This window comes from Diceros bicornis, chromosome 18 (assembly GCF_020826845.1).
Source record: "Diceros bicornis minor isolate mBicDic1 chromosome 18, mDicBic1.mat.cur, whole genome shotgun sequence".
NCBI lineage: Eukaryota > Metazoa > Chordata > Mammalia > Perissodactyla > Rhinocerotidae > Diceros > Diceros bicornis.
In genome coordinates this window covers 15,925,298-15,947,983 of record NC_080757.1, presented here as the reverse complement: position 1 = coordinate 15,947,983, position 22,686 = coordinate 15,925,298, and the positions used below count along the sequence as shown (strand labels likewise).

The 22,686-nt window shown below is 37.7% G+C and overlaps 1 protein-coding gene across 2 annotated transcripts in view; it reads left to right on the top strand.

Annotated features, from left to right (window-relative positions):
- Positions 1 to 22,686, top strand: part of RPA1 (replication protein A1) — a 62,587-nt gene that overhangs the window by 6,130 nt on the left and 33,771 nt on the right. For both annotated transcript variants that reach the window (XM_058560117.1, XM_058560116.1), the window contains exons 2-5: positions 6,587 to 6,637; positions 7,903 to 7,981; positions 8,645 to 8,753; positions 19,660 to 19,748. In XM_058560117.1, coding sequence (XP_058416100.1) covers positions 6,587 to 6,637; positions 7,903 to 7,981; positions 8,645 to 8,753; positions 19,660 to 19,748 — 328 coding nt within the window. The remainder of the gene's footprint in view (positions 1 to 6,586; positions 6,638 to 7,902; positions 7,982 to 8,644; positions 8,754 to 19,659; positions 19,749 to 22,686) is intronic.

Genomic DNA, 22,686 nt, shown 5'->3' with positions numbered 1-22,686 from the left:
GGGTTTGATTTATTCTTTTTCTGGCTTCTTATGGTGGAAGTTTAGATAAATGATTTTGGACCTTTTCTCTTCTCTAATGTAAGAATTTAAAGCTATAGTTTTCCCTCTCAGTGTTGCTCTGGCTACATCCCACCAATTTAGATAGATTCTATTTTCATTTTCATTCTGTTAGTAATACTTTCTAATTTCTCTTGTGATTTCTTCTTCAGTAGATGGGTTGTTTAGAAGTTTGTTGTTTAACTTTCAAGTATTTGGAGGTTTTCTAGATATTATATTGTTATTGATTATTCTGGTTCAATTCCAATGTGGTCGGATAAATACTCTATAAATTCAGTCTTTTAACATTTATTGAGACTTGTTTTATGATCCAGCATATGGACTATCTTTTTTTGTGTGTGAGGAAGATCAGCCCTGAGCTAACATCCGTGCTAATCCTCCTCTTTTTGCTGAGGAAGACCGGCTCTGAGCTAACATCTATTGCCAATCCTCCTCTTTTTCCCCAAAGCCCCAGTAGATAGTTGTATGTCGTAGTTGCACATCCTTCTAGTTGCTGTATGTGGGACATGGCCTCAGCATGGCTGGAGAAGCAGTGCGTCGGTGCGTGCCCAGGATCTGAACCCGGGCTGCCAGTAGCAGAGCGTGCACACCCAACTGATAAGCCACGGGGCCAGCCCACATATGGACTGTCTTGATGGAAATGTTCCAGGTGCATTTAAAAGAATGTGTTCTGCGATTATTAGATGATCTAATTAGGTGAAATTGGTTGATAGTTTTGTCTCCTATTTCTTTCCTTTTTTTTTTTTTTTGGTCTATTTGCACTATCTATTAGTGAGAGAAGAATGTTGAAATCACCAATTATAATGGTGGATGTGCCTGTTTCTCTTTTTAATTCTGTCAATTTTTGCTTCATGTGTTTTGAAACTCTATTGTTATGTGCACACATTTATCATTGTTGTGTCTTCTTCAGGAATCAACCCTATTATTGTTATGAAATGTCCTTTGTTATCCCTGGTAATATTCCTTGTCCTGAAGTCTACTTTTCCTGCTATTAAGGATACACGTTTTTCCAATGTTTTATTTTTAACCTGTCTTTTTATATTTGAAGTACATTTCTTGTAGACAGCAAATAATTGGGTCTTTCTTATTTATTATGACAATTTCTGTCTTTTTTTTTTTTTATTCATTTTTTTTCCCCCCAAAGCCTCAGTAGATAGTTGTATGTCATAGGTTCACATCCTTCTAGTTGCTGTACGTGGGACTCGGCCTCGGGTTGGACGGAGAAGTGGTGCCTTGGGGCGTGCCCGGGATCCGAACCCGGGCCGCCAGCATCAGAGCGTGCGCACTTAACCGCTAAGCCACGGAGCCGGCCTGACAATTTCTGTCTTTTAATTGGAGTACTTGAACTATTTACAGTTAATATAATTACATGTTTGGGTTTAAGTTCTTCATTTTGCTACTTGTTTACTATTTGTCTCATCTATTCTTTGTTGTTTCTTTTTTTTTTTTAAGCCAGGCTGCATTTTTTTTTTTTAAGATTTTTTTATTTATTTATTTTTTCCGCCCCAAAGCCCCAGTAGATAGTTGTATGTCATAGTTGCACATCCTTCCAGTTGCTGTATGTGGGATGCGGCCCCAGCGTGGCTGGAGAAGCGGTGCGTCTGTGCGCGCCCGGGATCCGAACCCGGGCCGCCAGCAGTGGAGCGCGTGCATTTAACCACCAAGCCACGGAGCCGGCCCTGTTTCTTTTTTTTTTTTTTAGCTTTTCCTGACTTTTGGATTATTTGAGTATTTTTTTTAATGATTCATATTTATTTCCATTATTTGATGATTCAAATTGATTTCCATAATTAACTAAACTTTTGCTTTCCTTTTTTGATGATTGCTTTAGGGCAGTGTGTCTTAGCTTGGACTGCTGTAACAAAATACCATAGACTGAGTGGTGTAAACAACAGATTTATTTCTCAAAATTCTAGAGGCTGGGAAATCCAAGATCAAGGTGCCAGCAGATTCAGTTCTGGTGAGGGCTGTTTTCCTGGCTGGCAGCTGACACCTCACTGTGTGCTAACACGACCTCTTCTTTATGTGGAGAGAGAGAGAGCTCTGGTCTTTCTTCCTCTTCTTATGAGGGCACTAATCCCATTATGGGCGCGCCACCTTTCTGACTTCAGCTAAAACTAATTAAAGCCCCACTCCAAAGTCTCTGTCTCCTAATACCATCACATTGGGAGTGAGGGCTTCAACATATGAATGGCGGAACGGGACAGGATGGTGGGGGACAGACACAACGACACACAAATGTTCAGTCTGAAACATTTGAGTTGTTCTCAAATGTGATCTTAGAATACTTTTACACTCTTGAAAATCATTGGGGCCCCCCCCAAGAGCTTTTTTTTTGGTGGGTTATATCTACCTTACCATATTTGAAATTATAACTGAGATTTTCAAAATATTATTCATTTAAAATAATGAGTTAACATAAATAACGTGTTTTATGGAAAACAGCTATGTGTTTCAAAACAAATAGAAAAGTGACATTGTTTTACGTTTTTGCACATTTGCTTTAGTATCGGGCTTACTAGAAGACATGACATATTTACATATCAGCTTCTGTGTTCAGTATGTTGATATACGTTTTTTTGGTTGAACTATGTGAAGGAAATCTGACCTCACTCAGATATGTAGCTGGAAGAAGGAGGAGTATTTTAATAGCCTTTTCAGGCTTCGTTTTTGATCCTTGTGATATTATAATGTAATAAATATATATTTGGTCTTTATCCAGTTTTTCACATAGAGCTCCTAAAACCCTTGGAATTTCTTGAATGATATAGGTGGGAGGAGCTGTTTTTTAATTCATAATAAGCCCCTTTCAACCATACCTGAGTTTACCTTAATGAGGTAACTCTTGGTGGACCCCAAAATAGCTTCGGAATGGTGGCTGATTGCCAGGGGAACCAACCATGTGATTAGAGGGTTGAAACTTTCAGCTGGAAACCATCCCCTCCCCCCACCCCCCAGAGGCTGAAGATTGAGCTAATCACCAACAGCCAATGATTTAATCAATCATGCCTATGAAATGGGGCCTTCAAAAAAAAACCCTAAACAGCAAGGTTCAGAGAGCTTCTGGGTTGGTGAATGCATCTACACGCTGGGAGAGTGGTGCACCCCAAACTCCACAGGGACAGAATCTCCTGTGCTCCAGACCCTTCCAGATCTTTCCTTGTGTACCTCTTCATCTGATTGTTCATTTGTATCTTTATAATATCTTTTATAATAAACCAGTAATACTAAGTAAAGTGTATTCTTGAGTTCTGTGAGCCTGAGGAAGGGGTTGTGGGAACCCCCAGTTTGTAGCCAAGTTGAACAGAAGTGTGGGTAACCTGGGGACCCACTACTTGAGATTGATGTCTGAAGTGGGCATGGACAGTCTTGTGGGACTGAGCTCTCAACCTATGGGTCTACACTAACTCTGGGTAGTTAGTGTCGGAATTGAATTGACTTGTAGGACACCCAGTTGGTTTCTGCAGAGAATTGCTTCATGTGGAAAATCCACACGTTTGGTGTCAGAAGTGTTTTGAATAGAAAAACAATTTACCTTAAATACTACATCAGAAGTTTCTTAAAGGTTAGTTGGAATGTAGAATTGGTCTATCTTGCACTTCAAATTAATCTTTTACCTATGCATTATTTGTAACATGTTGCATTGGTCATTTGGAAAATATTGGTTCATTGCATTATGCAGATCTTCCAATGTTGATATATTTTGTTATATAACAATAATTCACACTTATCACCACTGATTTAATCAGAAGTCTGTAAGTATTGGGAAGCTGTAGAGCTCATGGTTGGTGAATACAAGTTTTTAACAGTTCTGATTTTCACTATAAAACTCTTTTATTGGTGACAGATACTGTTGTTTTCCTTGAAAACAGGCTCACTTGGTTTATTTTTGAGAAAATATCTACTAAATTCCCAAGTCTGAAGAACCATACTGTGTAATTTGCGCTTTCCGGTAAAAATGATGTTCCATGAAAACAGTAGCTAGTTCAACTCACAACTCAAACGATTGTACTTGTGCTTTTCCTTGAGGCAATAGCCATATTTCAGTATGCAGCAAAAGTACTTTTTGCATACTTCCATATTGTTACATAGAATGTTAAAAAAATTTTGTAATCAAGGGTTAAGACTTAATGTAATAAATAATTTTACTTCTTCAGTGTTCTTTCTCTAGTGACCCCCATTCCCGTATGTTCAAGGCAGTGAAGAATACAGTTACTACTAGTATAGTAACTATGCTAAGGCACCAGTAGTTTTACCTACTCTGCTTTGTACTATCAGTGCAAATGTCAACACAGCTGTTCCAGGATAAACCAGGAGTTTCAGAAAGTAATTCAACACTTTGAATATTTCAGTATAATTTGTTTGTTGTCAAGCATTCACATGAAAGATCTTACTAGATGATTAGTTAGTGCTGATTCCAGACGAATACAAGGAAAACAGCAAGTCCAGCCACATCTTAGATCTATCCATTTGTAAGGCACAAGTAGAATTCTGCAGAAGAGATATTAACTCAATCTTGATGCTATATCTTGTTCTTTAATTCAGCTAGTTGCTGTATCTTTAGAAAGTGGCTCTGCTGTGATTTCTTTTACTGACTTTTCATCCAGCAGACATTAATCAGTGTTAATAGTATAAGGTTTTATTAGTCATTCAGCCAATTTTTTATTGTATTAAGTGAATGAGAAGGAGAAGGGCAAAATCTTGTTTATGATAATGAAAATAGTCTTGAACTTATGAACCCCCTGAAAAGATCTGGGGCCCTCAGATTCCAATTTGAGAACTGCTGCTTCAAGGTTGTAACATACATCTTTAACTTATCATGTCTACCTTCAAATAATATTTTGTCTAGTAATTTTTGACTAGATACTGGACATGATGAATATTACATTATTCAGTGTCTGGATTATGTATATTTCTTTAAAGAATATTGAGTCGTTATGGCAGACTGTTAATTTACTTGCAGATCAGCTGATCCCTTTGAGACTGGAGTAGGTCTAAAGTAGCTTTTACTTTGGGTCTGGTTTAGTCCTGTTTCTCAAGCATGGCCTTTTTGGGGTCTCTACTGAATGCTCCAGGTGTTTATTATAAAGTTCTCTCCACTCTGGGTGATTGGAACTCAAATGTGTTCTAGCCTTGTGCGCTCCAGTAATTTTTCAGTTTATAGCTCTCTAATACTTATTCTTTGCCTGGCTTTGTGGAATCTCATTCTGTGTATGCACAACTTTGAATTTAGCTAAAGACTCAAGGGAACCCCTGTATAGGTCATTGAAGCTCTTTCTCTGAGTGGCTCCCTCCTCTCTGAGACTCTGCATCCGTGAAATCCAACTAACTCACCTCCTTGAACTCTGATCTGTGCTCAACAGGACTGCCGTGTTCTTCTGGTTCCCTTCCCTGCACTGTGGTCCAAAAGTGTCCCTGTGCTGAAAGCCAGTGTGATTGTAGGGCTCCCCTCACTTGTTTTCCTTCTTTCAGGGATCACCCTCTTGTTCTACCTGTTGTCCGGTATTTAAAAAGAGTTTGTATAATTTTGTCCAGTTTTTAGTTTATAGTTCAAAAAACTAGTCTGGTTTCATTTATTTCAGCATGGGCAAACGCAGAGGTCAGACAACCAGTTTTAACTACTGTTAGTTTTTCTGATGGTTACCTTTATGTGATGGCTTTTAAGAAACAAACTAAAAGCCTGATTGATAATTGTTCCATTTTTTTTTTAGAAATTATTTTTATAATTGCTAATAGAGTCATGAGATTAATATTCAAAAGGTATAAAAGAGGATTCAGTGCTAGGTCTGCCTCCCACATGTGTCCTCCACTCATGCAGTTCCTCTCACAAGAGGCAACCAGTGTTATATAAACATATTCTTAAGATTGCATAATATTCTGTTTTAAGAATTTACCGTACTTATTTATCTAATTTTCTATTAATGGGCACTCTAGGGAAATGAATGTGCTGTTATAAATAATGAGTATGTGTGATGCCAGTATTTTATTTTATTATTTTGTGTGTGTGTGAGGAAGATCAGCCCTGAGCTAACATCCGTGCTAATCCTCCTCTTTTTGCTGAGGAAGACCGGCTCTGAGCTAACATCTATTGTTAGTCCTCCTCCTCTTTTTTTCCCCCCAAAGCCCCAGTAGATAGTTGTATGTCGTAGTTGCACATCCTTCTAGTTGCTGTATGTGGGACGCGGCCTCAGCATGGACGGGTAAGCGGTGCGTCTTGCGCGCCGGGGATACGAACCCCAGGCTGCCAGTAGCGGAGCGCGCGCACTTAACCGCTAAGCCACCATGCCGGCCCTGTGCCAGTGTTTTAGATGTAGTCAGTGTATCCTTGTCAGTAGGCATGTCTCCCACTTTTATGATTTTATGATTGTCCAGAGTGATAAAACTTTAGGTTTTCAAATGATATGCTCCAAAAAGGCTCTTTTGGTAATATTATCTGTGGTTTATTCCAAATACCAAACTGTAAAAATATGTTAAATTCTAATCATGATTTGAGTGCATATCTCACAAGAATCTGTTTTTACTCTTTCAGGCCATAATGCAACAGGGAGATACATCCATAAAACCCATCCTCCAAGTCATTGTGAGTACCTGCATATGTTTTATGTCAAACATTTTTTAAACTTATATGTAATTATAAATTACATTTGACAGAGGACATACAGATTTGTCCACTTTAGGAAGTTCTCTCCATCATCACAAAAAATAGGCCAGTCCGTGTTGTGACCCTGAGAGAGGAAGCGAGCTTACTTGTCTTTACTTGTCCTTACTTGTCTTCCTGCCCTGAGGTTTGTCTTGTCAAATCTGCCTTACATGTGGCCTCCAGAGACATCTGCCTAAAATGAACTTGTCTGCTTAAAATTCTCCATTAACCCTATCATTCATTTAAGGGGTTCTCAAACTTGAGTGGGAATTTTAAAAAATCAATAGAAGCAGAATCCTAAGTCATACCTGCACATTCTGGGCCTGATGGTCTCCCTGTTCCTCCCAAAACTCACTGCCAGTCATCTTAAGGCTTTGTTTACATATTCACTTCTTTCAGAAGCTGCCTCTGCTTTCCTTCAAGTTGGGATAAAAGTCTTGGCTCTGGCCTGTATCATTATATGCACACCTCTCTTATGTCTCTCTGCCTCGGTCTCCTCCCCAATTGTAAGTCCCTTCAGGGCAAAGATTTTTTTTTTCATTTGTATTTTTAGCATGTTTCCTACACAGTATCTTGCGTATACTAGGTGCTTAGTTATGTGTTTTTTATTTTTTTTGTGTGAGGAAGATCAGCCCTGAGCTAACATCCGTGCTAATCCTCCTCTTTTTGCTGAGGAAGACCAGCTCTGAGCTAACATCTATTGCCAATCCTCCTCCTTTTTTTTCCTCCCAAAGCCCCAGTAGATAGTTGTATGTCATAGCTGCACATCCTTCTAGTTGCTGTATGTGGGACGCGGCCTCAGCATGGCCAGGGAAGCGGTGCGTCGGTGTGCGCCCGGGATCCGACCCCGGGCCGCCAGTAGCGGAGTGCGCACACTTAACTGCTAAGCCACGGGGCCGGCCCTGTTATGTATTATTTTAAAGTGGATTTTCAACCAAATTTGATTTAGGGTAGAGAGAACACAAGAGTATTGGCAACTCATTTTATTCTCATGTATGTTATGTTTAATAATGTTGGTGGAGAGAGGTTGGTGGGAGAATCATCAAATCCAATTTTCTTTGACTTGGATTTAGGTGTCAAGAGAATGAGCAAGCAGTTCAGTTTGTGTTGAACTAATGGCAGACCCACTCTCCTACCACTTAGGTTTACTTATCCCTGGAGACTGGGCAGACAACCTGGCTAATGAATCATATTTTCTATCCTAGAACATTCGTGCCATTACTACAGGGAGTAGTCCACCCCGTTATCGACTGCTTATGAGTGATGGATTGAACACACTATCCTGTAAGTATGATGTATAAATCTAGGAATTTATATTTAAATAATAAAAGCACATCCAACACTTTGATTGCAATATTTTGAGGCATTCCAGAAGTCTATATTTGCTTGGCCAAGCACTTCATTCAGACAGAATTGCAGCTGACAAAGAACATTCTAACAATAGACTGGATCTAGTGGAAAGCTGCCACTTGGCTTAATTAATTTTCTCTAACTGGTGCTCTGTGTTTTTTTTTATTAATTTCCCTCAGGATGATATTGACATTTAGTGAATATGATGGGTTAGCTGTCCTATACTTGCGTTTTTGGGGTTTTATTTCTGTGTTGGAAACTTTACAAGGGAGAAATGAGAGAATTTGCAGAATATATGCTTGCTATCTCTAGTCACAAGGTGAAGGACCTAGAAAAGATTTTTTAGTCTTTGTCATGAAACCTGAATGATGGAAAAAATGATATGAGGCACTGAAGAAATACTTACACTTCAGAGTAGTAGCAGATGTTTAATGCACAGCAAATTAATACTATTTTTCACTATGCAAGGTCTGAGTAGTTTTAATTTCAGGAACATATTTAAGGCATTGCTTTTCTTTGCTAGTATAGGTGTGATCAGCTTTCAGATTGTCACGACTGAAATGTTCTGGAAACTAAAGTAGTCTCTGTGCTTTTCAGCCTTCATGTTGGCAACACAGTTGAACCCTCTTGTTGAGGAAGAAAAACTGTCTAGCAACTGTATTTGCCAGATTAACCGGTTTATTGTTAACACTCTGAAAGATGGAAGGTATGTGATGTTTTTTTTTCTGTTTTATTGTATTGTAGAATGGGGACTAATTTTTGAACAGAGAAGTACATTGGATGCCAGAATTTAATTAGGAATCAGAAAGGCAATGATGAGCTTTCAGCTAAGAATTTATAGCTATTGAGTTCTGAACTCAGGTGACTCAGACATGGCACCAAAGGGATAGAAATATGGAAACAAATGGGAAATTTCAGAGCAGGAGATTAAAGCAGAATGCAGAACTCTTTATTTCTAATCTCTTCAGAAGCACTGTTTTTATAATTCTCTCTTAAAGTATCTTTTAATGAAAAGGGGTCACTTATTAGACCAAGAAAGATGTGATTAATTATGTAACACTGCCCCTTTTTTGCAGTCTCAAATCTTTCATAGTAAATACTTATTCAGCCAATATAAAGTATGTCGAGTTTCTACAAGATGCTGCATGCTAGAGATAGAAGGGTGAACAGAACTGTTATTCAGGCCCGGGTAACCAATGCTAAAATACGGCATTTTTTGTTCGGGAGAGGCTTTATATTCCATTTTTCTCTCAAATCTTTTGTTTTCAATTACAAAACACAACCAAAACACATGAGAAGCAAATATGGCAAGCGTTTCTGTCTTAATAAGGGTGTATCAATGTATGTTACATTATTATCTGTACATTTCCAAATAACTTTTTTGATTTATGTTTGATATATTGTTATCTTTCTTTTAACTTTCAACCTTTCTCTTATTAAGCTTAGACAGATATAGTTTTAAAATTCAATTTGAGATTTAATTGATGAGTTTATTCTGCTTAATTGATTTTTTTTTCCTTAAATTTTGTGCTTTTACCATGTTCTTGCTTTACTTTTTTCTCTTTTCTTGTTTTGGATTGATTGAGTTTCCTTAATTCTCTTTTTTTCTTCTACTGGTTTGGAAGTTATACATTCTATTTGTGTTTTCTTTGCAGTTACTCTCATATTAAAAAAAAATCCATATTCGAATTAACAAAAATTATAAAGTAGGTCAGTATCTTTACCATCCTCCCAAATAAAAAAAAAATCTTAAAATGATCCTACTATGTCAAGTTGTAGTTCATTTTCTTACAGTCAGTGCTTACTTAGATTCACCCGTAGTTTGTCAACTTGCCTTGGCCTCTTTTGTCACACTCCTTCCTGTTTAGTTCTGTTTTCATTTTCCTGAAGAATGTCTTTTAGCAGCTCTTACAGGGAAAGTTTGTGAATGGTAAAAATCTCTGTCATCAAAAATTGTCTATGTTTGACTCAGTTGAACTAGTTTAACTGGGTATAGAATTCTAGGTTAATAGTTATGTATTTCTCTGTATCATGTAGTAGTGTCTTCACCCTGATAGAATTTTGTGTTCTCGTCATATTTTGTAGAACAACTTTTATTATGCAAGTAATATGTACATAAATTACAAAACTCGTATAAACAAAAAGAAAAATAACTATAATCCCACTGCCTAGAAATAACTATTGTTAACATGTTGTTGTATGTCCTTCCAGATTTTTTTATGAATATATATATATATTTTTAAACTTCATAATAGATATGGTTTTATAATATCCTTTTTTAACTTTATATTGATCAGTTTTACATGTCCCTAGATATACCTCTGTCATATGTTACTTAGTATGCCATTGTAGCATTTACCATAATTTAGTTAACATTTAAATTGTCTACAGCATTTCACTATTTAAAAATTTTCACCAGTGATTCTTTGAATATATCTGGAGCTCTATTTTTTATGTGTATTCAGTTTTTTGAGAGAATATGATTATTTTAATAAAAATGACATATAGTATAATCCATTCAAAGAAAAAAAGGTACAAAGGGGGAAATTGTCCAAAATTCAAACAACCCAGAAATAACTATATTATCATTTAGTGAACATCATTCCAGATATCTCACAGTACATGTTTATTAATGATTGGTGGATAGATAGAAATAATTTTGATAGTAGAATGATAATATCAATACTGTTTTTGCTCTCCTCCTTCCTGAATAGTTCAGTCCAAAAGCCATGAGGTGGGGCCAAGCGAGGTAGATGTTCACAGGGGAGGGGGCGGTAGTGGTGACCTGGAACCAGGTGTCAAGAGCCCGAACGAGGTGAGGAGGGTGTCTTTGTGTGCTGGCACAGGGTGTTGGAGCATGAGCACATAAGGTGAATATGCGTGGGGGAGGGTCGCTGTGGCCCAGTGTGGGTTATCAGAGCCTGAGTAGGGTGAGGCAGGTGTCTGTGTGCTGTTGGATCCTGAACAACTGAAGAGGTGTGGGGGTGTGGGGACAGCAGCAGGTTGTTGGAGATTGAATGGGGTGAGAAGGGAGTCCAAGCAGGATAAGGAGAGTGTCTGTGCAGGGAGTGGGGGCAGCCTAGCATGAGATGTTAGAACCCAAGTAGGGAGAGGAGAGTGCTTGTTTGTAATGGGGTGGTGGTGGCCTAGAGCCAGGTATTAGAACCTAAGCATTGGCAGGAAAGTGTCCATGCATGCAGCAGTGTGGGTGGCAATAGGAGATTGGTTACATGTGGGGGAACTGATATAGTAAATAAATATATTGAGGGCAATGGGAGCTGGCCAAGGGAGAAATCTCTGCTTTTGGATTGGAATTGGAGGTATCAGAGTGAAGTCAAGGCTTTCAGTACAGTCATGCTTAATGATGAGGATATGTTCTGAGAAATGTGTTGCTAGGCAATTTCATCATCATGTGAACATCATAGAGTGTACTTACACAAGCCTAGATGATATAGCCTGCTACACACCTAGGCTATGTGGTACTAATCCTATGGGATCACCATCATATAGGCAGTCCATCGTTGACCGAAACATCGTTATGTAGCACAGGAGTATAAATGTAGGTAGAAAGATAAAGAAATAAATATAGATATAAATATTTGGTTTGTTTTATATATTATTTATTTATTTATTTTTATTCAATTTATTTAAACTAAAAAAACAAAACAATTCACCCGTTTCTCCCACCCACCCCCACCACCACTTCTGGCAACCACCAATCTGTTCTGTCTGTGAGCTTGGGTTATTATTATTATTTTTTTTATTTATTTATTATATTCCACATATAAGTGAGATCATATGGTATTTGTTTTTCTCTGTCTGACTCATTTCACTTAGCATAATACCCTCAAGGTCCATCCATGTTGTTGCAAATGGCAAGATTTCATTCTTTTTTGCAGCTTAATAATATTCCATTGTATGTATGTGTGTGTATGTATATACACACCACAGTTTCTTTATCCATTCATCCATTGATGGACACTTTGGTTGTTTCCATATCTTGGCTATTGTAAATAATGCTTCAGTGAACACGGGGATGCCTATATCTTTTCGAGTTAGTGTTTTCATTTTCTTCAAATAAATACACAGAAGTGGAATTGCTAGATTATATGGTAGTTCTATTTTTAATTTTTGAGGAACCTCCATATTGTTTTCCATAGTGGCTGCACCAATTTACATTCCCACCAACAGTGCGCACGGGTTCCCTTTTCTCCACGTCCTTGCCAACACTTGTTATTTCTAGTCTTTTTGATAACAGATGTGAGGTGATACCTCATTGTAGTCTTGATTTGCATTTCCCTGATGATTAATGATGTAGAGCGTCTTTTCATGTACCTCTTGGCCATCTGTGTGTCTTCTTTGGAAAAATGTTTATTCAGATCTGGATTGTGTATGTGTATACACATATTGTGTGCATGTGTGTGTGTGTGTGTGTTTATGTGTATGTGTATTCCCTAGAACTGTCTACTGAGAGGGCTTTGGAGCAGCAACACCTCAATAGTTGTGAGCCAACTTAGCACGCAGATCTTGGTTTCTGAATGCTATTTTACACTAAAAGGAAGCAGGGCTTCTTGGAGGATGGCTTATTACAGGCTTGGAAATTGCAAGAAGAACCTGGAGTATCTTAATGTGCCAGAAGGTAAAGAAGTGCTCAGAGGGAGATGGGACCATGTCAAAAAGACAGAGAAACTGGCTTGCAGAGTCTTACGCTTGCCAAGTCTAGGACAATTTAAAAATCTAAATAAATAAAAATAGTAACATTGCAACCTAGTGAATAAAATAGGAATTCCTAAGTCCATACTGAATAAATGAATACATGGTGGGAACAGAAAGCTTTTTCTTACAACAGAATGCCATCTAACAAATGTAGAAGGAATGATGAAATTAGAAAATCACCATTTGGCAACCATCACAGTATTAATTGATACAGGAAACATCATTAGGTGTTGCATAAGTTTCCTGTGGCTGTTAGAACGTATTACCACAAACTTGTTGGTTTAAAACAACAGAAATGATTCTCTCTGGACGTCAGAGTTGAAATCAATGTCACTGGGCTGGGATCATGCTGTGGGCAGGGCCACACTCCCTCTGGAAGCTCTATGGGAGAGTGCATTCTTTTTCCTCTTTCAGCTTCTGGTGTTTGCTAGCATTCCTTGGTTATGGCTATGTCGCTCCTGTCGCTGCCTCCGTGGTCACAATACCTCCTCCTCTTCTCTGTCAGATCTGCCTCTGCTTCCCTGGTGTAAGGATACATGTGATTGCTTTTAGGGCCCATTGAATGATCCAGGATCATCTCGCCATTTCAATCCTTAGCTTAATCACATCTGCAAAGTCTCTTTTTGCCATATAAGGTAACATTCACAGGTTCCCGGGATTAGGATGTGGCTGTGTTTTGGGGAGTCATTCAGCCTACCACAGATGCTGAAGCAAGTGGTTGATGAGGAACAGGTTATTTTTAGAGTTCAAGTAATTCCCCATAATATAATTATTAATTGTAAAAGTAAAAGAGGCAACTTTACAGTGGAGAAACCTGGCAGATGGCACCTTATTCTAATGAGTAACATTAACATTACCAGTGATGGGACAAATAGAAATAGTGTATTACCATATAGGATACAGTGAGAAGAACACAGCATCACTATATTATATTCTTGCCAAAATGCATTCTCTGTATCCATTCATGAGGAAGCCTCAGGTAAATTGAGGGATATTCTACAAAATAACTGGTCTCTGATTTTCAAATCTCAGACATGAATGTAAAAGACTGAGAAACTGTTCCAGATTGAAGGAGTCTAAAGAGATATGATAATTAAATATAACAAGTGATCCTAGACTGAATACTTTTGCTGTTAAGGACGTCACTGAGACAGCTGATGAAACTTGAATGGAGTCTGTGGGTTAGATGGAAGAATTCTTTCTCTATGTTTCAAGTTCAGTAACTTAACCAGGCTATGTCTCAATGTCAGTTGTTCTTATCTTTTTTTTTTTTTTTTTTTCCTGGTACATGGTATGCATGCCCTTTCAGTCTGCAGATTCTGTTCTTTCTTTTCAATGAAATTTTTCTGTGTGTTCTTCCTTATTACTTGTTTCTATTTCATTTGAGCTCCAGTTTTTTACTATGTTGTGGATAACTTTGTCCTCCGTATATGTTTTCAGTTTGCTTTAGTCTTTTCTCTAATGCATGCAGTGGATTAGCTCAAGATTTCCAACATAATGGTAGTTCAGTTTTTGTTTTGTTTGCTGAGGAAGATTCGCCTAGCATCTGTCTCCAGTCTTCCTCTTTTTGTTTGAGGAAGATTTGCCCTGAGCTAACATCTGTGCCAATCTTCCTGTATTTTGTATGTGGGTCGCTGCCACAGAATGGCCACTGATGAGTGGTGTGGGTCTGCGCCCAGGAACCAAACCCAGGTCGCTGAAGCAGAGCGCACCCAACTTAACACTAGGCTGGCCTCAGTGGTAGTTCAGTTTTTAGCTTTCTCTGTTCTGTTCCTTGATGTTTATAATTTAAGTATAGATGTGTAATGGTATAAATTTTGTTCTCAGTTTTTTTCCTTAACGTTTCAAGCTCCCTTTTCTTCTCAATCTGTTGTTTTATCTCATCTTTCGACTTTTATTTTATTGAATTCTTAGTCTTAATTATTTTGCAAACCACTCTTGGGAAGTATTATTCCCTTTCTTGGCTTCTGCTTTCTTCTAGATTGGATTCTTTGTCTCTGCCTCCTCTCTTTCTTTTATTTTTATACACTGTTGTGTGTCGCATTGTTGCTATGTCATTTCTTTTTATCTTGTTGATGCTTAATTGGACAGTTCTGTCCACACTTCATATTTGCTCTGACATCATTGGCTAGGTACATTTCCTTGCCAGCCTTTCCATGTGGGACCTGTTATCTTCCACTCCAGGCTACCTTTGAATGTTTGAGTGGTGCTTTTTGTCCACTTTTCTGTCTTCTAGGACGTGTTTATGGGAGAGGGCGGAGAGCTTTGCTGGGGTTGCGTACAAAAACTTGGGCTTCATTCTCTCCAGTCAGGGATAGAATTCCACTCCTGTGGGCTTTGCCTTATTCCACCATCTCAGCATGGTGGCATGCCTTGTATTCTTTCTTACCTCTGCTGAGAACCTGTGTGTATACGTCCAAGTTTATTTACTCATTACCTTATTGATGGTCATTTAGGTTTAGTCCATATAAGACTTTAGCAGTCATCCTTGTGCATTTATCTTTACGTGCTCATGCTATTATTTCTGAAGAGTAGGTTACTAGAATTAGTATTGTGGAGGTCAAAGGACATCTCTTGTAGAAAATATACCAGTTAACATACCCATGAACCTGTGTAAGAGTGCCCATTGCTGAATAGTCAAATCCATAGAAACAGAAGTTAGGTTAGTGGTTCCCAGGGGTGGGGGGAATGGACAATGACTGCCATTGGGCACAAGGTTTCTTTCCGAGGGATAAAAATGTTCTGAAGTTATTCTGTAGTGGTGATGGTTGCAGAACTCTGTGAATATACTAAAAACCACTGAAGTATACTTTTGAAGAGTGAATCTTATGGTATATGAATGATATCTCAATAAAGCTGTTGTTTAAAAAAAAATACCTCTTTCCCCTTAACCTTGCAATGTACTGCATATTACTAATTTTTTAAGTAATTGCCTATCATCATTATTTTAATTTAAATTTCCATATTAGTGAGATCAAGTGTCTTTTCATATATTTATTGACTATTGGTAGTTCTTCTCTGAATAGCTTTTTATTATATACTTTTTTGTGTGTGGGAGCTCTTTGTAAACCGGGAATATTGATTAACACTTTGTTACCTGTTTCAAATATTTCATCCCGCTTTATCATAGTCTATTTATGGTGTCTTGTGATGTGGAATTAAAGAATTTTTTTAAAATGTAGTCAAATTTGTCCATTTTTTTCTTTATTTATGGCTTCTGAATTTTATATCTTGCTTAGGAAGCTTCCTGACCAGGTTATAAAAATATTTTTTAGTTCTTCAGACACTTCTGTGGATTTTTAAACTGGACTTTACTTCATCTGAGGTTGATTTTTATATAGGGTATGAAGGAGGAATGTAGCTTAATTTTTCCCAAATGGGTAGCCGATATCATGGAGCGCCTTCAGGCCCCAGTAAGGAGTTTAGATTTTATTCTGAGTGTGATGGGAAGCCATAGAGTTTTGAGCAGGGGAATAAGTTTTAAAAAGTTTCCAAAAGATTATTCTGATAGCTAGGTGAAGAATTGATGGTTGGTGGCAAAAGTAGATATAGAAAGACTGGTATTCCATTTATCTGAATCTTTTCTGAGTTTGTCATCTTCTCCATCGATCTGTTTGTTCCTGTGTCAGTGCCGTAGAAGTTTTTTGTTCTTTTTTTCGTAACAGCTTTATTGAGATATAATTCACATGCCATATATGATCCATCCATTTGAAGTATAAAATGGTTTTTAGTATATTCACAGAGTTGTGTAGCCATTACCACAATTGATTTTGGCAAAAATAAACCCTGTACTCTTTAGCTGTCACCCCCAAACTCCCCATCCTCCCCAGCCCTAGACAACCACTAATCTACTTTTGTCTCTAGATTTGCTTATTCTGGACATTTCATATAAGTGAAATCATGTAATACATGATCCCTTGTGACTGGCCTCTGTCACTTAGCGTAATGTTTTCAAGGTTCATCCATGTTGTAGCGTGTGTCAGCACGGCGTTCGTTTTTATGGCCAAATTATGTTCCTTTGCGTGGATGTGTCACGTTTTGTTTATCCATTTGTTTGAACATTTAGGTTGTTTCTGCCTTTTTGCTGTTTATGAATAATGCTGTGGACATTTGCATATAAGTTTTTGTGTGGACATGTTTCCATTTATTATATATATCTATCTAGGAGTGGAATTGTGGGTCAAATGGTAACTTCATGGTTAAATTTTTGAGAAACTACCAGACTGTTTTCCAAAGTGCCTATACCAATTTACATATCCACTAGCAATGTATGATGGTTCTAGTTTCTCCACATCCTCACCAACACAGATAATTACTTCTGCCATAGTGTTTTTGGTTAACGTATCATCTGTAGAATATTTTAGTAACTTATAGGTGATATCTTCTTTTATTCCCCCCTCCAAATATTTTTAACACTTTTATGTGTATTCTTCCATATAAATTCTAGAGTTATATAGTCAAGTTCAAAAAAACAAACAAAAGTCTTGTTGGAATGCAAAGAATTGCATTAAATTTATATAGTATTTGGTACTAAGTCTTTCATTCAAGAATATGATATGTGAATGCCATCATCTAGCTTCAAATTATCACCTGGTATCCAATCTTGTTTTATCTATATGACTCCCTCATCCACCCTCCTCTATAATTTTTGTGTGTGTGTGTGAGGAAGATTGGCCCTGGGCTAACATCTGTGCCCATCTTCTCTACTTTATATGGGACGCCGCCACAGCATGGGTTGACAAGTGGTGCGTCGGTCCACGCCCGGGATCCGAACCTGCAAACCTCAGGCCGCCGAAGCAGAGCGTGTGAACTTAACCGCTACGCCACTGGGCCATCCCTGACCCTCCTCTATAATTTTGAAGCAAATCTCAGACATCATATTATTTCATCCATAAATATCTTAGTATATATATCTTTAAAAGATAAGAGCTCTTTTAAAAAAGTACTGTTTTTACACCTAAAATATCAAATATCCTATCAGCGTTCAGTTTCCAATTATTTGTCTGTGTCTGTGTGTGTGTAAATAATTTATCTGAATCAGGATCCAGAGTCAAGTTCACACTATAGTAGGTTGATAGTTCTTTTAAGTCTCTTTGAATCTGTAGATTCCTCTTCCACATCTTTTTTCCTCCCTTACTGTTAATTGTTGAAGAAACCAGGTCAGGGGCCGGCCCGGTGGCATAGTGGTTAAGTTTGTGCGCTCCACTTCGGGGGCCCAGGGTTCACAGGTTCAGATCCCGGGCACAGACCTAGGCAACTGCTTATCAAACCATGTTGTGGCAGGTGTCCCATATATAAAGTAGAGGAAGATGGGCACGGATGTTAGCCCAGGGCCAATCTTCCTCAGCAAAAAGAGGAGGATTGGTAACAGATGTTAGCTCAGGGCTAATCTTCCTCACAAAAAAAAAAAAATGAAGAAACCAGGTCATTTGTTCTTTGTCTTCATGTAGTTTCCCACAGTCTGGATTTTGCTGATTGTATCCCTATAAAGTCATGATGTGTCCTTGTCATCTGTGTTTTCTGTAAGTTAGTATTGGTGTATTCTTTTGATGTGCTGCTGGATTCATCTTGCTAATATTTTATTTAGGGTATATATTACAAGATAAAATTAGTGGATTTTTTTTAGTGTGTTTTCTCTTAGGTTTTGGTATTAGGGTAATGCTAAATAATTGATGACTTCCATTTTTCTATGTTCTAGAGTAATTTGGATAATTTTGGAAGGTAGTTAAATATCCACCACTAAATATCAGTTTTTATAGGGAATCTGTATCTTAATTTTCAGGAACAAATATTTTCAAGCTTATTTTATTGACATAATATAACCTTCATATGAAAACATGATAAAAGAAGCACAGACTGATCAATTGGATGTCAAAATACAGCACTCAGACCATTTAAAGAATACAACACGATGAAGTTGGGTTTATTATTGCTTAAATATTGCTCCAAACCATCCACTTTTTTAAAGTCTCTATTGCCATACCCTAATTCAGGCCACCATCAGTTACTCTCTTCTGTTGGTCTCCCTGCCTCCAGTTGTGTTCCCCTCCAATTCATTCTTCATGTTGCAGTTCTCTTTAAAATACCATCCTGATGGTGATGTTCTTATTCAAGTGTGTATTGAGTAACAACTATGGCCCAGCTGTGCATTAAGCACTGGAGGATACCTGCATTCATTAAAAGTACAGTCTAGTAGGAGAAACAGATAATGTCAAATAATGAATACATACTTAAAAATATGTGATATATATATAAATGAATAAATAATCAAATAATGAACATACAATTAAACTATATATCAATTAAACCTGAGAGAAGTGATCTGAAGGAAAGAAATCGTGGCTATAGAAAAGGGTATAACAGAAGGCTTGGGAAAGGTTGTTATTATTGGCCTAAGGTCCTTGGGAAGTTATTGAAAGGTTTTAATGAGAGTTAAAGATAGGTCAAAAAACTGTCAGTTCTTAGATAATAATTACATTTTAAAAATATCTACAGTCATATTGGTTTTCACTGGGAAAAGGTAATTGTTTAGATAAGTATGTTTCTGAAAATAGATCGTCTCTTGTTGTGCCACATATTCTTGTGTTTAATAATCTAAATTCTTATCATGTCGTTTGCTCCTTGAAGATATGGTATGCAATAAAAGCAATGCATTTTAATTAAGGGACTCAATGAGAAATGAAAACCCTGCAGTCATAAAAAGCCTTGATAATGATGCAGTGAAAGATTAAGGGAAATATTTATATTTCTCAAGTTATTTAGTAATGAAAAACAGTTGACAAAGGGAAATAGTTTTATCAAAATGATTAATAGGGGAAAGCTTTTTAAGTAGCTTGTCATTTGAAGGGCTTCTGAATTATTTTTTCTAACTTGTTTCTGTTCACTTGCCTTTGTAGGAAAGTAGTTATTTTGATGGAGTTAGAAGTTTTGAAATCAGCTGAAGCAGTTGGATTAAAGATTGGCAATCCAATGCCCTATAATGAAGGTAAAATGCTTTTTATAGGTTGTAGTACTCAATTGAAAATCTCTTTATAGATCCCGAATTCTACCTTTTGGATTCAGTTTGATTTGTTAGTCTTACTAAAAGTAGTGATTTGGGGGTCTAGGAACCAGGTTATTCTTTCAGTTTTTTCAATACTGAAGAAATTGATGGTAGCTCTCTGTAAAGGAAAAAACTCTCCTCTGTTTTTTTCTACATACAACAGTCATACTTCTGGCTCTTCTGTGACTAGAAGTGTGGGATTTTTTTTCCCCATACCAAGCAATTCTCTGTGGACACCAGCTGGGTGTCCCACAGTTCAGTTTAGTTCTGACACTGTGTACCTGGAGTTAGCGTCAGATCCCACAGGGTAAGGGCTCAGTCTCACAAGACTGGCCCCCGTCACACATACACCTCAGATACCAGTTGAAAGCCCAGGTAGTTACCTGTGCTTCTGACCAACTGGATATAAATTGGAGATTCTCACGGCCCGCTCCTTGGATTCAATTAGATTAAGTTGCTAGAGTGGCTCACAGAACTCAGAGAAACAGTTTACTTATTACATTACTGGTGTATTACAAAGGAAATAACTCAGAAACAGCCAGGTGGAAGAGGTGTAGGGGGGAAGGGGTGCAGAACTTCCACACCCTCTCAGGGCGTGACATCCTCCTAGCACCTCCACATGTTCACCAACACAAGCTCCCCAAATCCCGTCCTTTTGGGTTTTTGTGGAGGCCTCCTTACTTAGACACGACTGATTAAATCATTGGTGATTAGTTCAACCTCCAGCCCCTTTCCCCTCCCCAAAGGGGGGGGGGGTGCTGAAAGTTCCAACTCTCTAATCACATGGTTCATTACTCTGGCAACCATCCCCAACCTTAGGGGCTTTCTAAAAGTCACTGCATTAATACAAACTCGGGTATGGTTGAAATGGGCTTGTTATGAGTAAGAAAAGATACCTTATTCTCTCTCTTTATAACTTAGGAAATTACATGGTTTTAGAAGCTGTGTGCTAAAAACTGTGGATGAAGACCAAAATACATATTTCTTATTGTATCACAATGTCACAAGCTTGTTTGAGGAAAGGGGGAAAAATTAGAGAATGTAATGGAAAAAGATTCCACTTACAATAGGTTAAAAATAATAAATACCTAGAAATAATATTAATGAGAAACGTGCTTTCTTAAGATTATTCCTATGCACCTTTTGTTTTTAAAATGTGTAAAGCATATAGTCTATACTCCTTTGATAGCACTCACTACACTAGTAGTTTTTAGAATAATTTCTGTGTTTATTGCCAGGCCATAAGTAAACTCCATGAAGATAGAGACCATATTTGTTCTATTCTGTTATATTCCTAGTGCCTAACTTTTAGTTGGCCCTCAGTAAGTATTTGTCAAGTTGAGTTGAATATGTAACATTATTTAACAGTGATTATCTCTTCTTTTTTTACTGTGGTAAAATACACACAACATAAAATGTACCATCTTAACCATTTTAACTGTAGAGTTCAGTGGCATTAAATGCATTCATAATGTGCAAACATCACCACCATCCAGCTCCATAACTATTTACACCTTATAAAACTGAAACTCTGTACCTGTTAAACAAGTCTATATTCCCTTGGCAACTACCATTCTACTTTCTGTCTGTATGATTTTTGACTAAGTATCTAAGTGGAATTATTCAGTATTTGTCTTTTTATGACTGGCTTATTTCACTTAGCATAATGTCCTCAAGGTTCGTCCATGTTGTGGCATATGTCAGAATTTCCTTCCTTTTTTAATAATCTCATTGTAAATATATACCACATTTTGCTTATCCATTCATCCATCAATGGGCACTTGGGTTGTTTCCATGTTTTAGCTATTGTGAATAATGCTGCTGTGAACGTGGGTGTACAAACATTTCTTCAAGACTCTGGTTTCAGTTCTTTTGGGTATATACCCAGAAGTGGAATTCCTGGATGGTAATTCTATTTTTAATTTTTTGAGGAACTGCCGTACTGTTTTCCATAGTGACTGCACAAGGGCTCCAATTTCTTCACATCCTCACTATCACTTGTTATTTTCTGCCTCTTAAATCATGTAGAAAACAAAAAATGGAGTTACAAACCACTGTTAAAATAATACTAGTTTTTATAATTGCCCATTTATTTACCTTTATTGAGATCTTTATTTCTTCATAGGACTTTGAGTTACCGTCTGGTGTCCTTTCGTTTCACCCTGCAGGACTCCCATGAGCATTTCCTGCAGGACAGGTCTGGTGGTAACGAACTCCCTCAGCTTTTGTTTATCTGGGAATGTCTTAATTTCTCCCTCACATTTTTTTTTTTTTTTTTTTTTGGTGAGGAAGACTGTCTCTGAGCTAACATCTGTGCCAGTCTTCCTCTATTTTGTATGTGGGACACCACCACAGCATGGCTTGACAAGCAGTGTATAGGTCCATGCCTAGGATCCAAACTGGTGAACCCCAGGCCGCCAAAGAGAAGCATGCAAACTTAACCACTACGCCACCAGGCTGGCCCCTTTCCTTCACTTTTGAAGGACAGTTTTGCCAGACACAGGATTCTTGGTTGACAGTTTTTTAATTTAGCACTTTGAATATATTGGCCTATTGCTTTTTGGCCTCCAAAGTTTCTGGTGAGAAATCTGTTTATAATCTTATGGAGGATCCTTTGCATGTAATGAGTCACTTCTCTCTTGCTACTTTCAAGATTCTCTCTTTGTCTTTGTCTTTCAAATGTTTGATTACAGTGTGTCTTGGTGTGGGTCTGTTGGGGTTCATTTTACTTGGAGTTTGTTGAGCTTCTTGGGTGTTTATATTCATGTCTTTCATCAAATTTGGCAAGTCTTCAGCCATTATTTCTTCAAATATTCTTTCTACTCCCTTCTCTCTTCTCCTTCTGGGACTCCCCAGTGCATACGTTGGTCTGCTTGATGGT